Raw genomic sequence first — 17,477 nt, forward strand, 5'->3', positions numbered from 1 at the left:
GGGACGAGGAATTGAAAGGGGGCTCTATATGATATGATATGATTGGTTATTTATAACGCACTTAATACCCAGAGGTTTCTAAGCATGGACATGAAACCTGTGTTGCTCTGTGTCGTGTTGCTGCCAAGGCAAGCAGTTGCCCCTGAGCTATCCTCCCAAGAGGATAGCTCAGTGGCATGAAGGGACGTGGCCCGAAGAGTGCTGGTGGTTCATTTCCACTAAACACTAATTGTAAAGCAAGTTACAGAAATCAATTGGTGGTTTTCACTGTAAGAAATCTATTTTACTTTGTAACTCAGTCCATTGTGATTTAGTCTATTTTTATTTTGGGCTATTAGGTGTCGCTTGCGCAGACACACAGAGTCTGTAAGCGTTGTGCGGTTTATGTGCCTACCCACTGCCTGCCCATGCACATGCTAATCCTTATGGCCATTCACAACCATTCCTGCCTCTGCCCGCCCAAAACAGCTTCTCATGGGAACTTTTTGAGCTCGCTTTAATCAAGTCTTAACATTAGGCTTTGCATGCAAAGTGCCTGCCAGTGTTTGCTCAAAGCAGTCTCCCTAGAGTTCATGACTTAATTGGAGATGTAAACACGATACTGGTATAATACAAATGTCTTACCAGGCCTGCCTTCAGCCAAGCGATTTATAAACACTGAGTGTCCTTCACTGAAGTCCTGTTAAAAACAAGCATTAGCAAAGCCACCAAAGTCTTGTTTCAAACAAGCTTTGACAAAGCCAAGAATTCTAACTGGTGCATACGTTTTAAGCCTTTGCCAGGCTATTAGATGCCCAGGTACTCACAACATTTTGCACCTGCTACCAACAATGGTTAGTCAATACCACTACGGCTGTGCCTGCTAAGTGCCTTTCCCATGCCTACATAAAAGCCCAAACTGTTGGCTTTGCCAATGCTTGTGTTTAAGTGAGTTGGTTGCGTTAACCCTGAAGATTCTGTATTTAAATCAAAAAACAATCAAACACAGTATTCCAAACACTAAAAAAAGACCATTATGCGGCCTGCTGCATGATCCTCAGAGATCTAGTCGGTGGAGAGTTTCTCTATGATGTCAAGTCACTGATGGCTCTGCTGTGTCTGCTTCAGGAGACAATTCCTGCCACACCAAAGAAAATGCTAAAGAGTACCCAGCAGCTCAGCCCTTGTACTCCCTGGCTGAATATTGCCGGCCAAAAACGTCACTCCCTTCTTTTGATTCGCGCACTGCAAGCATGTCATGAGGCCCGGGTTTGCGATATGCAACACATTCAGTGCATGCTTAGAGACTTGTGGTTCTAATCCTGTTGGAGCCTACTGACTCATCCTTTCAACCTTTAGAGCTTGAAGCATTGAGCATGATTAAAGAAGGAATACATTGAACAATTATCAATGCTCTTAGAAGAGGGAAAGTTCTGGAACTCGGTACTTTATAGAAACACGATTCTATTGTTTTTCCAATTACCCACAGGCTAATCCCTTCTGCTTAGGACTTTATGCAATGTGGCCAGGATCTTGTTAGAAGGACGGCCATGCTACCAAATCTTGCTCGACCAAGCAGGCTAATTATACCTTGCTCTGTAATATAGCTGTTAGTGACCCTCTCCTGCAGATTCAAGCTTCTGTTACCCAACTCAAGTCTAGTCATTTTCTCAACCGGGGACCAAAGAAAGGCTGAGTCAGCTCCAGCCACACACACCTTTTTCCCATACCACACACCCTGCACTGCCATCACTCCCTAACATTATTAAATCACTGCACTTTAAATGGAGCTTGACGTGGACTGATAACTGCAATGAGAAAGTACTAGACAGCAACATAGAGCCCACTTTAACAGAAAATATTAATTTTCTTTACCCCCTCTTCGTGTTAATTGTCTGAGTGGAGGGAACTCTCCTGGTTTCTTTTTCTTATCAAACTTGTCAGAAGTGGCTCCATATACTCCAAGGAAAGACTATAAGGGATGTGAAAGAAAGGGAAGGAGTCAGGGCGACAGTACAAAAAGGGGCTTTCTAAGCTATATTAAGTTTAGGCTTTGTGCTTCATGCCTAATGAGCCCTTTAAAGTGCCCTCAAAGCACTTTGAGGGAAGAGAAGTATCTCAGCTATGATGTTAAGCAGTCATGTTGTTACATGATCCAAGTATTTGGGCACATGATAACAGTATCTTAATGGTGTGGATACATGGGCAGGTAATGGCATGAGCTGGCATATGGCGAGAGTACCTCAGTATATTATGTTATATTACTTGATATTTGTATAGCGCCTTACTGCCATTGTCATAGCTTCGAAGTGCTGTGGGCTGAATGGCCCATTGTCAGACCATAGTCTAAACAGACATGAAATAAAAACAGCATTACTTTGCATGTAACTGGTATCTGTAATTTCAAGTAAATGCTCAATTATTAGCAGAGATGACTGGTGAAGTGAGTGTTTTCCGGCATGTGACAGCTGGACCACATTTTTCGTGGGACCCAGCCATATTCTATCGGTGCAATTCTGAAGGTGGGATGGGGCTAGTATAACTGAGTCCATTAACTCCAAGGGCAACTGTCTACATTTGAGGGCACAGCCCTGTGTTACTGGTAGAAGACTTGCACAATGAATACCATGAAATCACACGAAAAGTACATGCACATGTGTCAGATGTGTGAAAGATACATTCAATGAATGTCCACTTGTCAGGTATGTTTGCGAATTATCAGACCTATATAATGTTAGCCATATGTGCACACACTAAGGTATATATACGTTTTGAACCTATCCTGATGGTGATTCGATGCAATACAAATGCAGATTAACAAGACAGAACATGTCCAATTTAGAACTATGGGTCTTCTCATTTCAAACATCTCCTCTTCATACATGAGTGATGCACCGGGCAGACATGTACACCCTCCCAATAGGTTGCTAATTGTTGGGTTTGTATAATGTTCTCCTTCCTAACATAGCATTTGCTTGAAATTATAAATACTAGTCGCATGCAAAGTAATGCTGTTTATACTTCATGTCTGTTTAGACTATGGTCTGACAAAGGGCCATTCAGCCCACAGCACTCCAAAAAAATAACAACAACAGCAACACTGGTTTGGGTTTTTGGGGAGTCATCCTGGTGCGCATTCTTGCTGGGGAGCATATCAGAGCTTTAAGGTTTCGGTTTGGGAGATAAGTGGTTTGCTATGTAGGCGCAAGCAACAGCACTTTGATTTTGCCAAGTAACAGACGTCCACACAGACAGAGGCCCTCATCAGGAGGTTGGAGGTAACCAGGCATGGTTGCCTCCTTACCGCAATCCGGGCCCGGGTTCCTCGAATGAGGAATTACCGGGCCATCGCGACCTTGGCGGACCCGGTAATTCCACATCCGAGGAACCCGGACCGGGTCCATCCCCATTCCCATTCGAGCCCCCATAGGGCTCAATAGGAATGGGGATGGAGCTCACAACTGGCCAGTTAATGGCGGGCCCGTTGTTGGCTCCCTGGTGTCCTCGCGCGACCCGGTATGGACGCCTGGTTTTTCCAGGCGCCCATTGCGGGTCCCGCAAGGAGACCTCGTGGTAAGATGGAATGGGTTTACCGGCACCTTTACCGGTGCCGGTAAACCCATTCCGCCAACCTTCTGATGAGGGACAGAGTCTGAAATCTCTGGAGCTATCTAGCTTCTGATTGGAGAGGAGTAGAGCCCTGCTAGTTCGAGACAAACTACTACCAGGAGCTACATTTGACTCCTCACTCCATCTGGTGCCATACAAACATACCTATGTAAATTAACTCTGCATGTTTGGGAATTATTAAAACAAAGGACATGCTGTAGGTTTCTCGTAGCTTTTATTCAGCTGTTTCATATAAAGCCCTAGGCTCGCCAACACCCCCTTCCTCCAACTCCCTCTTTTCTCTTTTCAAACCTAAACATTCTCCTCTGACGTATATAGATTCCTCAGCATATCTCTTAATCCAGATTCCATCGCCATTCATTGGATGATCTGAATGCAATGGTATTAATCATCTGAAGGTGCCCCACCTCCCTTCACCTCACAACATACACCTGGGTGATACATCTCACGTTCACCTTCTCCTGACGGGCACAGTTGCCACTCTTTCCTTATGCCATACCTCTCCTTTCTGCAGTCTCACCGAGTTTTAAAAACCTTCTTTCACAGCCATTTCCTTGGAGAACCTCAACCACTCGTGAGGTACATACCTGGGATGCCTCACCTTCACTGTCGTCCCTTTAGGTATTGAAACGTCTCGCACTCAGTGTAACATGTCAGACCTATTCTTGGCATACCTCATCTTCCTACTTATCCTCTCCTTCACCTCATCTTCATTCACTTGGAGTAGATTAGACCTTCCCATCCAACCCGGGCATAAGCTTTCACTTGGGGACACCCCTGTTGTGTCATGTGGAGCCAATCGGTACTGGAACACTCTTTCCATTACAGCTCTCGCCCAGTCTCCACCAGTCTCCCTGGATAGCCTCATTGCTTCCATCAATGTCCTATTAAAACGCTCTACTATTGCATTAACCTTGGGATAATACAATGTGGTGCAGGTATGCTATTACCCATTGAGCTCCAAAAACTCTCCCATTTCCATCGATACTAATTGCAGCCCATTGTCTGATATGAGTTTCTTATGGAAACCCTCTGTCCAAAATATAAATCCCAGTAACTACAATTATTTTAGTTAGATCTTACTTCCCTCATCACACAAACATCTGGCCATTTTGATAACACATCCACAACAACCATCACATACTTTCCTTGTGCCCCTCTTACATCTAAAGGACCCAAAATATCCACCACCGCCACATCCCACACAGTGGTACTACAAGACGCAGCTGTGTCCTGGTTTCCAGCACTTTATCACTGTCCCTAAAAGCATCACAATCCCTTAGGCTACCAACAATCCACTCTAATTAAACCCTACACCTTACACACTCCACAATGTCCTTCACGTGCCAGTTATATAATTGCACCTCTCTTTCCCACATGTGCTATAATTCGATGAGCCCTAACCAGAAAATGTCCATCCTCTTCCAACTCATTCTCATTCTTTTAAACTTCTTGATGTCTTCCCCTACTCCATCTCGGGACTCACCTTCCAGAACACATTTTCTTACTTGGCTATACACTCATCAGATGATCACGCTTCATCCACTCCTTCTCCTGTAGACCTCCTGAGACCATAACAAAGTCTCCATCATCTTCCACAAATGCTTCTACTATGTCACACTGTTTCTCACCAGCGTCAGTTTGCGCTGCATTGCGAGATAGCACATCTGCCACCACATTGTGATCACCATGAACATGTTGCACTTTAAAGCTCACACCGTGCATACTCGTGATCCACCTTACAATTCTCCATCAGGCTCCCTCATATTAAATATAGAGACTAAAGGCTTGTGGTCTGTATTTATGAAAAATGATCCGTCCCACACATACATATTACATTTCTGCACACACAAGCCACGGCCTCCTTTTCTAACACAGAATACCTTTTTTCCGTGTCCTTTAAGGTCCGTGAAGCAAAAGCCACTGTTTGCTTTTCAGCGCCATCAATGTGAATAACCCCTTAAGTGCCAAGGGCGAGGTATCTCGTCCTTAGGATTACCTCCCTGTTGCCAGATACCTGATACCTCGTCCTGGGCCCTTAAGGGGTTAATGAAACAGAAAACGTTAGAATGCATTGAATGGTGAAATACCAAAATCACCAAAAAAGGCCTTGGCACTGGGGGGGAAAACCCATGTCAGTTAAAAGCCAATGCCATCCTCACTGGCATCTGTGTAGAACTTTAACCCTTTAGCACCGGTGCTCTGTCTGTTTTCTACTTGCGAATAGATGTTATCCATCAGCAGTGATTATTGGATACCGAGGCTTGAGCCTCATTACTCCATCTTCTCGGGTTGAGTGTGTAGTCGTGGGTTTGTATTCTTCTTGGTCTGTGTGGTCTTGTCACAGTAGGCTGGTTTCACATGGTCTTCGCAGTGATGGGCCGCGGGTAGCGGTCGAAAGCGTTTGCAGTGGTGGCAGTGAGTCTTCTGATCAGAGGGTTCAGGTTCTAATCCAGTCCTTGGCAGAAGTTCTTACTCAGCTTCGCTAGATGTTCATCCAACATCTTGATGTCCAGTTCTCTGTGAAGGTCTGCTATCCTTGTGAAGATTAGAGCTCCAGACGATATCTGCAGGGCCTTGGTCTGGACTATCTGAAGACTCTTTCGGTATCGCTCACGGCAGGTCATCCATGCTGGGGAGGCACACGTCAGGGTAGGTCTGATGATCGTCTTGTAGACATTGATCTTTGTCCGGGGAGCATGTACTTGGTCTTCATGAGTGGGTACAGCGCTGCCATCTTTCCTGTTGCCTTCTGCTGAGTATTCTCGATATGGCTTCTCCAATTGAGTTTGCTGTCCAAGGTAACACAGAGGTAGCGGCTGGAGACCCGCGTGGTACTTGAAGCGCTTTGAAACACATTGTGTATAGGCGTTATATCAATAAACTATCATATCATATCATTAAGCATGTTTATTCTGCCCGGATGTACACTTGTAGTCTAAGTGTAGTACATACATATCAGCACAGAAAACACTGGCCCATCCACACATCAGGCCAGCATACTCCAACTGTGTATGGCCCTCATTAATGGAGATGCAATTGCAGCATTGCTCACACAATTTTGCAGCTGCAAACACGTGCGAGTAGCATGCAGTTCTGCGATGTTAAAAACGACTGAACTAAGGTGCACTACATTGACAGAGGTCAATTGTTAGTCTAACACACTTTGTTATGGACTGGGGTACCTGGGTGTCATTTGTTTAGCAGTGATTTATTGACTTTGGGTAGGAGTTCCTTAATGGTGTAGTTTGGGAGTGGCGCGCGGGGTGCGCTGGCAGTGGCGCGCGGTGGCAGTGGCGCGCGGGGTGCGGTGGAGTGGTGCGTGGGGTGCGGAGTGGGTGGCGCACGGGGTGGGGGGGCGCATTCCTACGGTTTCGCCCTGGGCACCAAATGGACTAGAAACTGCCCTGTGCAAAGGTGTTCACAAAATATTGAAATACCAACAAACGTAGCAAATTGTTGGCGTCTGGTAGCAAACGCTCGCAATGTGTGCCCGTACTTGGCAATAGTGTGAGTAACTTACTACATGATGGCAATACCTGCAATATTCGGAATGCAAACATATCATGCCAAAATGTTGCACAGGATGGCAACCTGGGCATGCGACAATAACAGCGGGCACATCATGTGGATAGCTGGGCTTGTGATGTCAACACCTTGCAACCAGGCTCGTACTTTGTGGCAATAGGGCAATGACACCTCGCAACCAGGCTCGTACTGGCCTTTGTGGCAATAGGGCAATGACACCTTGCAACCAGGCTCGTACTGGCCTTTGTGGCAATAGGGCAATGACACCTTGTAACCAGGCTCGTACTGACCTTTGTGGCAATAGGGCAATGACACCTTGCAACCAGGCTCGTACTGGCCTTTGTGGCAATAGGGCAATGACACCTTGCAACCAGGCTCGTACTGACCTTTGTGGCAATAGGGCAATGACACCTTGCAACCAGGCTCGTACTGACCTTTGTGGCAATAGGGCAATGACACCTTGCAACCAGGCTCGTACTGACCTTTGTGGCAATAGGGCAATGACACCTTGCAACCAGGCTCGTACTGACCTTTGTGGCAATAGGGCAATGACACCTTGCAACCAGGCTCGTACTGGCCTTTGTGGCAATAGGGCAATGACACCTTGCAACCAGGCTCGTACTGACCTTTGTGGCAATAGGGCAATGACACCGTGCAACCAGGCTCGTACTGACCTTTGTGGCAACAGGGCAATGCCCGAACCAAAAACACAAAATGCTAGCTAGTATGGGCCCGTTTTTTTTTTTTTTGGCCAATGTGAGCCACTTTTTGGGCCAATGTGGGCCCGTCACTATGCGGCTACTAGCTTTGACCCGCGTTACTGCATAAATATACTTTAAATTGCACAATTTGCATCACATTTTATCAACCCCCTCTCCCCCCGTGGGTACTACTCAAACAGTCTGTCACAAAAGGAATGGATTGCAACTGTGGGACACTTTTTCATTGGTGCCCGAGACAATGTTTTGCCGCAGTCCGACCCTGCTAGCAACAACGAAAACATGTTGACTATACACAAGGCAAAACATCTGAATGTGTTCATGTGTGTTTTCTACCTGTGTGCATACAGGTTTGTCACAGTGAATATCACACAACCAGGAAAGGTCACGCATGCATCTACAGCACCAAACAGTGGCAGCCACGCCCTTAAGCGCAACCTCCACAGTTGTCGATCCTACATCTGCTCCAACCAACTGTCCTCCTATTTATCAATTCCCCGTCGCCCTAGCCTGAAACTTAAAGTGCAGCAGCAGCAGCAAACACAATGGGCCTCATTACGACCCTGGCGGAGTGGGTTTACGCCAGCGTTATTCGCGGCGGACCCGTCCGCCCTACTACGAGTTCCCGTAGCGCCATGGAGCGTTTTCCGCCTGGTTTTTCCGGGCGGAGAAATCCATGGCGCTACGGGACCTTGTTGTTAATTACGCCACCGTATTTTACGGTGGCGTAATTAACGCCTTCCCCACTCCCATTATACCCTATGGGGCAAAAATGGGAATGGGGAAGGGTAAAATGGGGAATGGGGATTTACCGCCCCGCCAAGGTCGGCATGGGGCGGAAAATCCGCCAACCCCCATGGCGCTATCGGCAGCTTTCCGCCGTGCTCCGCGGTGCATTTAGCACCGCGATTTCCGCCAGGGTCGTAATGAGGCCCAATGACTGCAAATACTGCACGTTCCCCTAGTTGCGAAAACAAAATGCTTGTTTTCGTCTGTCTAGCAGTACACAGGGTACGTGGCTCCCTGTCACTTAGACCTCTGGTTGCAGGACTGGCCGTTTATTTAACACACCTGTGCCTTCTGGGAATTGTAGTTTGGTTGCTTTCAATTCCATTAATGTACCAAAATAAGATGATCAAAAGAAAGCCCAGGGTTGGAGAAGTGGTGTAATGATGTCATGGAGTCACTCAGTTGATCACCTTGGAAATGAGCATGGTCCCCAGCTGCAGGGTGCCCTTTGTATCCCAGAACCAAAAACACATGGCCTGTTTCACCCTGTCTTAGCCCACAACCCTCCTTGCTGGCATGCCAGTGTCTCTGTGATGTAACTGGTGCACACTGGCCATATAGATGCAACGATTAGGTGGATGTTTAGTTTCACAAAGATGCACTTTTGGGAAGGGGTGTGTGAAGCATCTAAGAGTGCTCAGCAGAGCAGGTAAGTAGTTGGCTGCACCCCTGGGGGCGGGGGGTGTAAATTGATATGGGCAGGGCAGGCTTCTGTCCTCTGCAGCTGTCCGTGTGTTGCTGCTGTCTGTTAATGATTGTCAACACATGCTTTCCCAGGGCAGAGATTGAACAGGCTGTCTCTGTACAGCTCCCCCTTTCCCATCTGTGCCCTGCTACACACCTGGTTTGCCCGCCCCTGCCATCTGAATCCTGTAGGTGTGCATCCTAGGGGCTGTTGTATTAAGGTGTGTATCTAGACTCTGATCTTAGCGATAATCACGTGTGTGTGTAGTAGCGGCTCTATTGTCCCGACCCAGAACCTAACTGCTGTAGGATCCAGATGCTGAAGCCTGCTACTGAGGCCAACAGGCGTCACACCCAGGCTGGAATCCTAGCTGCTGAGGCTTCTGGGTCCATCTCTTAGCAACATCTGTAGGTTCTGCACCAAGGTGCCAGCCGGCCAATCAATCGGATCTGGATCATAGTGTAGTACCTTGCCTTCTGCAAGATGTGCCTGGATCAGAGATGACATTGAGCAGGAACCAGGCTGACCCAGGTAAGTACAAACAGAAGATGCTTTATTTGCTTAGTTACACAGTTATATTTCATGAAGGTAGGAGAGAAGGTCACAAGCATCTCTCTTGGTTCCCTGCCAAATCCAAGTCCCAACTGTCACTGTCTGGAACTCCCAAGCCTCCAACACTCCAGGCTCCACCTCACCATTCCATGAGGCCCTCCACTCACACAGACAGTCACACTGATCATCCAAGCTACAACACATAGCTTTGGTTGATCATCTAGGTCAAGACCTCGGAGTTGTAGCATCCACTCCAAACCAACCTTAGGGGATGTAATGTCCATCCAGGTACTGTAACTAGCATAGGAAGGTTTAGGTTAGATCTTAACAGCTGTTGCTTCAGTGTCACCTCTATCTGACTATAGAAGACTGGTCCAGACCGTAGATGCTGTGCCATCAAGACTCGGAGGTGAGACGCCCTGGGACTATTATAGTTGATTTGGAGTCTGTCCATCCTTTCTATCTTAAAAGTTGGCTTTTTAACAAATCTGTCTAATTGTTCTTAGCTACTCTTTCTTTATTCCTTGCGACCTGTTCATGTTCCCCTGTACACAGTGATACCTCCGGGTCTGGACGTTACATAAATGCAGTAAATAAATAAATTAAAATAAATCTTGCCTTGGGATGGTAACACTGGGAGCCCAGAGGCTGATGACAGGTATGACATTGAATGTGCATTGCATTGACATTATAGGGAGCCAGGACAGAATACTGTTCGGTATGAAGGCGGTAGTGCACTCCCCGGCTGGTTCAGGCAACCGAGCACTGCGCGGTGACAGAGGGCCCTCGATGCTTGAGTTTCTCATCACTGATATTGAACGTGGTGGACGATTGAGCTCCTTCGTTCTTCTGAAATGCTTACGGATTGAGACATTAGCAACTGAAGTGCCTTAAGGGATATTTTCGGTATATGCGCATAACATCACCAGGAAGGGTCACAGCATCACTCATTTCCATTTCATATGCAATAAGGCGATCCCAAAAGGTTCAATTGTAGACACAATGTATGCAATTGAATTCAGTATTTTAGATCTATTAGAAAAATTAGGGGAACATATTTGGGTGGTTATAGGGCACACAAGGCAAATACACTGTCCAGGTTTACAATGAAAAACATCTTTTTCTTTTTTCATGGTTACAAAACAAGACAAACAACACAACAAAAACATGTGGTCAGATTTCTTTGCGCAAGGCCTCTTTGCATGGAACAAAGGAAGGGACATTATATTTGAGAAAACTCAATTGTTGAATTATGTGTTGTTGGCATTTCTTACAGGGTGGTTATGTTTGCGCTTCATTATAAGAAATGTCCAGAAGTGTAACGACTTCTCTGTTGTAGAGCATACAACTTGCACATGTCAGGGGGTTCACCTCAATGATGAAAGTTCATTTGAAACACTAGCTTGTAGGCCCAGAGCACAGCGGTTGTGGTGTTCAAGTTTCCATCCAGCAGTTGTAGTATCTCCACTCGCCTGGATCCTAGCATCTCAAGTATCCCAGTAAGGATCTTACAAGCTGTGGTGTCTCAGTTTGGATCCTAGCAATATAGTTCACCCATTTGGATCCTAGCAGCTGTAGTGTCTCTATTTTGATCCTAGCAGCTAAAATATCTCATTTTGGATCCTAGCAACTATAGTTTCCCCATTTGAATCCTAGCAGCTGAAGTTTCCCGGCTTGGATCCTAGAATCTGAGGTGTCCCCGTTTGGATCCTAGCAGCTGAAGTTTCCCCGTTTGAATCCTAGCAGCTGAAGTTTCCCTGTTTGGATCCTAGCAACTATATTTTCCCCATTTAAATCCTAGCAGGTGAAGTTTCCCTGTTTGGATCCTAGCAACTATAGTTTCCCCATTTGAACCCTAGCAGCTGAAGTTTCCCGATTTGGATCCTAGCAGCTGAAGTTTCCCCGTTTGGATCCTAGCAGCTGAAGGTTCCCTGTTATGTTCCTAGCAGCTGAAGTTTCCCCGTTTGGACCATAGCAACTATAGTTTCCCCATTTGCATCCTAGCAGCTGAAGTTTCCCCAATTGGATCATAGCAGCTGAAGTTTCGCCGTTTAAATCCTGCAGCTGAAGTTTCCCAGTTTGGATCCTAGGAGCTGAAGTTTCCCAGTTTGGATCCTAGCAGCTGAAGTTTCCCCGTTTGGATCCTATCAGCTGAAGTTTCCTGGTTTAGACCCTAGCAGCTGAAGTTTCCCCGTTTAGACCTAGCAGCTGATGTTTCCCCATTTGGATCATAGCAGCTGAAGTTTCCCCATTTGGATCCTAGCAACTATAGTTTCCCCGTTTGAATCCTAGCAGCTGAAGTTTCCCCGTTTGGATCCTAGCAACTATATTTTCCCCATTTAAATCCTAGCAGGTGAAGTTTCCCTGTTTGGATCCTAGCAACTATAGTTTCCCCATTTGAACCCTAGCAGCTGAAGTTTCCCGATTTGGATCCTAGCAGCTGAAGTTTCCCCGTTTGGATCCTAGCAACCGTAGTTTCCCCATTTGAATCCTAGGAGCAGAAGTTTCCCCGTTTGGATTCTAGCAGGTGAAGTTTCCCCGTTTGGATTATAGCACCTGAGGTTTCCCCATTTGGACCCTAGCAGCTGAAGTTTCCCCATTTGGATCCTAGCAGCCGAGGTTTCCCCATTTGGATCCTCGCAGCTGAAGTTTCCCTGTTTGGATCCCAGCAACTACAGTTTCCCCATTTGAATCCTAGCAGCTGAAGTTTCCCCGTTTGGATCATAGCAGCTGAAGTTTCCCCGTTTAAATCCTAGCAGCTGAGGTTTCCCTGTTTGGATCCTAGGAGCTGAAGTTACCCCGTTTGGATCCTAGCAGATGAAGTGTACCGGTTTGGACCCTAGCAGCGGAAGTTTCCCCATTTTGATCCTAGCAGCTCTAGTGTCTCTATCAGTTGTAATGTCAAGGTATGAATCTGAGCAACTGTAGCAGCCTAATATGGAACCTAGAAAGTGCATCATTCAGATCCAGATGCTAGCAGCTGTAACTTCTAGGTCTGCAACATAGTGGTTGTATCCTATCCTTGCAGCTGTTAATTCCATATCGTAGAAACTATAATATCTGTCCATGCACCCACATCCATATGTGAGCAGCTCTACTAATCAAGTCATACAGACATAATCACAACCATCTCTGGATCTTAGAAGCTGCAGCATCCACGTTTGGATCTTTGCTGCGGTAGAATATGCCTAGGCCATAATTCTTAGCAGCGGATGCATTCAAGTACAGGTCCCAAAACAGCTCTAGTGTTAGGCCTAGAAAAGAGGGGATGAAGCACTGAGGTCTGGGCCATAGCACTTATAGTTTCCAGGTATGGGCCTTTGTGGCTGATCCTCAAAGGTCCAGGTTCTTTAAGATCTCTCAAATCGAGGCCCATATCTAAATGGAGTAATCTCTTTGCTGTTCCAGATCCTAATTGCTGTAGCGTTCATGTCCATAGCCTAGTGGATGTGGCATCATTGTCAAGGTCGGTGTAGCTGTGGTGCCCAGATCTTCATGCCAGTGGATGTTGATAACAGGCCAAGACTCTAGATATTGTAATGTTCAGATCCTGGTGGCAACAGTTTCCTATGAAGATCCTGAATCATTTCAGAGACATATCTTCAGATCAGTTGTTGTGCTTGATGTTCTGCAGAGCACGTCTGCATCATGTACCGTGTCACTCACCTCTGGTGTCTTCTTTTCTGTTTGTAGCAGAGCTGTGATGGAGGCACAGCCAAAGAAGACGAAACACTCAAAAAACAAGATGGACAAAAGATCTGGATCAAATTAACTGAAGGACAGCAAGCCTTGTTGCCTCTAACCAGAGGGCACGAACCCCAGAAATGTGTTGTTCCCAGTTGTTTCAACCACCATTGAGATTCGGTCAACACCAGCAAAACAACTGTGCACAAATGAGTGGACATTAGATTTTGCAATATCTCAGCCCTCACTTACCATGACCAAAATCTATACACGCCCCTCAACCTGTGTATTATATCCCCCAACCCTCAATGTATGTGAGGCCACAACCTCAACAAGAGACAGCGAACATGCCAATGTACCAACCACCAGTAGGAGGGAATGACTCTGAGCAATCAACCCACCACAATGAAGTGCTCTGGCCCAAAGCAACATGCTGACCCCCGCAAGAGAGCAGTCTATCGATGGAGGCCCTCATCCACAGGAATATATTGATAAAGGACATTACTTTGTATGAAACGTATGACCCATAATGACCCAGAGCTTCTGCTCACGACAAGAGACCAAGTTTCCAATACATTCCATAACCCTCAAGGAATATATTAACAGAGCTCTTGAATTCCAGCTATTTATTGACCTGCACTGACATCTCTGATATAGATCAATATATTTACTCCTAGCACGACAAGAAGCCAGAACTCCAGCCAAGGACTGCTATATGCCATAACCAACAAGAGGCCAAAGCTTCCAGTGGGGTGCCGCTAGATGACATACCAACAAGAGGCTATAACCTCCAGCAGTGTAAATGCCATAACCAATCAGATGCAATGCCCACAGCAGTGTACCTCTAGATGCCATAAGCAACAAGAGGCCATAGCTTCCAGTAAGGTACTCCTAGATGCTATAACCAACAGGAGGCTATAAACTCCAATAGTGTACCCAGGGATCCAGTAACCAACAAGAGGCCAAAACCTCCATCAGTGTACCCTAATATTCAGTAACCAACAATAGGCCATAACCTCCAGCAGTGTACCCCTAGATGCCATAACCAACAAAAGGCCATAACCTCCAGCAGTGTACCTCAAGATTCATTAACCAACAATAGGCTATAACCTTGAGCAGTGTACCCCAAGATTCATTAACGAACAATAGGCCATAACCTCCAGCAGTGTACCTCTAGATGCCATAACCAACACGATGCCAAACCCTCCAGCAGTGTACCTCAAGATTCATTAACCAACAATAGGCCACGACCGCCAGCGGTGTACCTCTAGATGCCATAACCAACAAGAGGCTATAACATCCAGCAGTGTACCCCTAGATGCCCTAACCAACAAGAAGCCATAACCTCCAGCAGTGTACCCCTAGATGCCCTAAAATGGCCTAACCAACAAGAAGCCATAACCCCCTGCAGTGTACCCCTACATGCCCTAACTAACAAGAGGCTATAACTTACATTAGTACCCGGTGAGGTCGCAATCAGAATGAAGCAAGCATTCTAACTGGCCCTCGCCAGGCTTTACCCAGCTGAGAATCCCTCGATTCCAGCCGCCTTTTCCATGGCGGGGGGCGTGGCAGCCCCTCAGCCAATGAGGAGGCTTGAAGCAGGGCCATCCCCGTTCTGAGCCTGCCCACGGCTGAGAAGCTGCCTTCGCCCCCCACCGGGGACTCAGGTATGTTTGTTTTGTATTCCCTTCCCTCCCACCACCCCACCCCACTTACCTTCAGCCTGCTTTGTCCCCGGCAGGGGACGATGGCAGCCTCCAGCCGTGTGGAGACTCGGAGTGGAGCCATCCCCGCTCTGAGCCTCCACACGGCTGGAGGCTTCCATCGTCCCCCGCCGGGGACCCAGGTACGTTTTTTTTCCCTCCCTCCCTTCCACCCTCCCAACCCCACTTACCTTCTTCTTTTTTTATTCAGGAGAGGACGCATTGGTCACGCTTCTGTTCCCAGCGTGTCTGCTCCCGATGGCCGCCATGGATAGGGAAAACGCACTCCATTTTCCCTTTCCCGGGGACCATTTTCTTGGTAGTTTTTTTTCTTTTCTTTTTTCTGTCCTGAAAAGCTGCAGCCTTTCACGACAAAAAAATGCTTTTAGTGCCCCGGTCACACAGATCTTGTGGGCCTGGTTACTAATATCTATATGCCCCTTGCAGCGGGGGCATTATCGACTCAGGTAATGTCCCGCGGCCGTCGTTATAACTATGGGTACCGGGGCATTACCTGAGTCGGTAATGCCCCCGCCGCTCGGGGCATATTGCTTAAGCATTATACCCCAACATGCCCTAAAATGTACTTAACCAGCAAGAAGCCATCACCTCCAGCAGTGTACCCCTAGAGGCCCTAACCAACAAGAGGTCATAACCTCCAGCAGTGTACCCCTAGATGCCATAACCAACAAGAGGTCATAACCTCCAGCACTGCACCTTTAGATGCCATAACTAACACAAGGTTATAACCTCCAGCAGTGTACCCCTAGATGCCATAACCAACAAGAGGTCATAACCTCCAGCACTGTACCTCTAGATGCCATAACCAACAAGAGGTCATAACCTCCAGAAGTGTACCCCTAGATGCCATAACCAACAAGAGGTCATAACCTCCAGCACTGTACCTCTAGATGCCATAACCAACAAGAGGTCATAACCTCCAGCACTGTACCTCTAGATGCCATAACCAACAAGAGGTCATAACCTCCAGCACTGTACCTCTAGATGCCATAACTAACACAAGGTTATAACCTCCAGCAGTGTACCCCTAGATGCCATAACCAAAAAGAGGTCATAACCTCCAGCACTGTACCTCTAGATGCCATAACCAACAAGAGGTCATAACCTCCAGCACTGTACCTCTAGATGCCATAACTAACACAAGGTTATAACCTCCAGCAGTGTACCCCTAGATGCCATAACCAACAAGAGGTCATAACCTCCAGCACTGTACCTCTAGATGCCATAACCAACAAGAGGTCATAACCTCCAGCACTGTACCTCTAGATGCCATAACCTCCAGCAGTGTAAATGCCATAACCAGGTGTGTTGCTAGGTCTGGAAAAGATCCGGGGCTACACTAATGTCGGGATTGTCGGGAGTGGGGGCTAGCTAGCCTTTTGATTGTAGCCCCTCAGATTCTATCCGGGACTACAACCAAAAGACCCGGGGCTATAGCCCCCTAAGCCCCCCCCCCGCTAGCAATGCCTCTGGCCATAACCAATAAGAGGCAATGCCCACTGCAGAGAACCGCTAGATGCCATAACCAACAAGAGACCATGACCCCCACACTGCAACGACCTGGCCCTTGCCAATGTGTCAGCCCTTGCAGGGGTCAAGGCCTTGTAAGGGCCACAACCGATTCAGCTCCCAAAACCCTCTCTGAGCCAAGGTTCCCATCCCTCGCCTTCATCATCCTCTCTCTTCCCAGCCTGGCACCCAGCTCGGCCTTCCTGCCCTTCAGCTGCAACACTGCCTTCCTCGTCCCCTCCAGCCACAGGACTCCAGGCCAATGCAAACAAATGCCCAGCCACGCATGCACTGCTTGCATTCCAAGGTACAATAGATATTACTTCTAAATTATTGTTATGTGTATTTATTAATATTTATTGTGCAAGTATCACTGTACAAGACAATAAACGCATCCAGAAAGCAACACATGTTTTGTAAAGTCCAGTCTATTTTTGGTGTGACAGCTGCAGCCACAGGTGTAACCTCAGCTTGAAGGCAAGGATTATTAGGCCACAAATGGAAAATGGAGGCAAGAAATCCGGGTCTCACGTTGGAGGTTCATGCACATCACCTCTGACCCCCAACACCCCAGATACTCCAGAGAGTGGACACGACCTGCAGCTGTCTATTCCACCGCAGGTAAAGTGCTGGGGGTTGCTGCTGTGAGCAGAATTGTGAGTGGAGCTGCGAGTC

The 17,477-nt window shown here is 47.1% G+C and overlaps 1 protein-coding gene across 3 annotated transcripts in view; it reads left to right on the forward strand.

Annotated features, from left to right (window-relative positions):
- IL12B (interleukin 12B) overlaps positions 1-17,210 on the forward strand; it is a 122,206-nt gene extending 104,996 nt beyond the window's left edge. For 2 of the 3 annotated variants that reach the window (XM_069653907.1, XM_069653906.1), the window contains exon 8: positions 13,576-17,210. Coding sequence is in view for 1 of the 3 variants with exons in the window: in XM_069653906.1 (XP_069510007.1) it covers positions 13,576-13,654 (79 nt within the window). In the remaining 2 variants the exon portion in view is untranslated. The remainder of the gene's footprint in view (positions 1-13,575) is intronic. The other variant, XM_069653908.1, reaches the window with a different exon arrangement.
- The last annotated feature ends 267 nt before the right edge of the window (positions 17,211-17,477 follow it).

Source organism: Ambystoma mexicanum, chromosome 3q (assembly GCF_040938575.1).
Source record: "Ambystoma mexicanum isolate Mex_15411 chromosome 3q, UKY_AmexF1_1, whole genome shotgun sequence".
In the NCBI taxonomy this organism is placed as follows: domain Eukaryota; kingdom Metazoa; phylum Chordata; class Amphibia; order Caudata; family Ambystomatidae; genus Ambystoma; species Ambystoma mexicanum.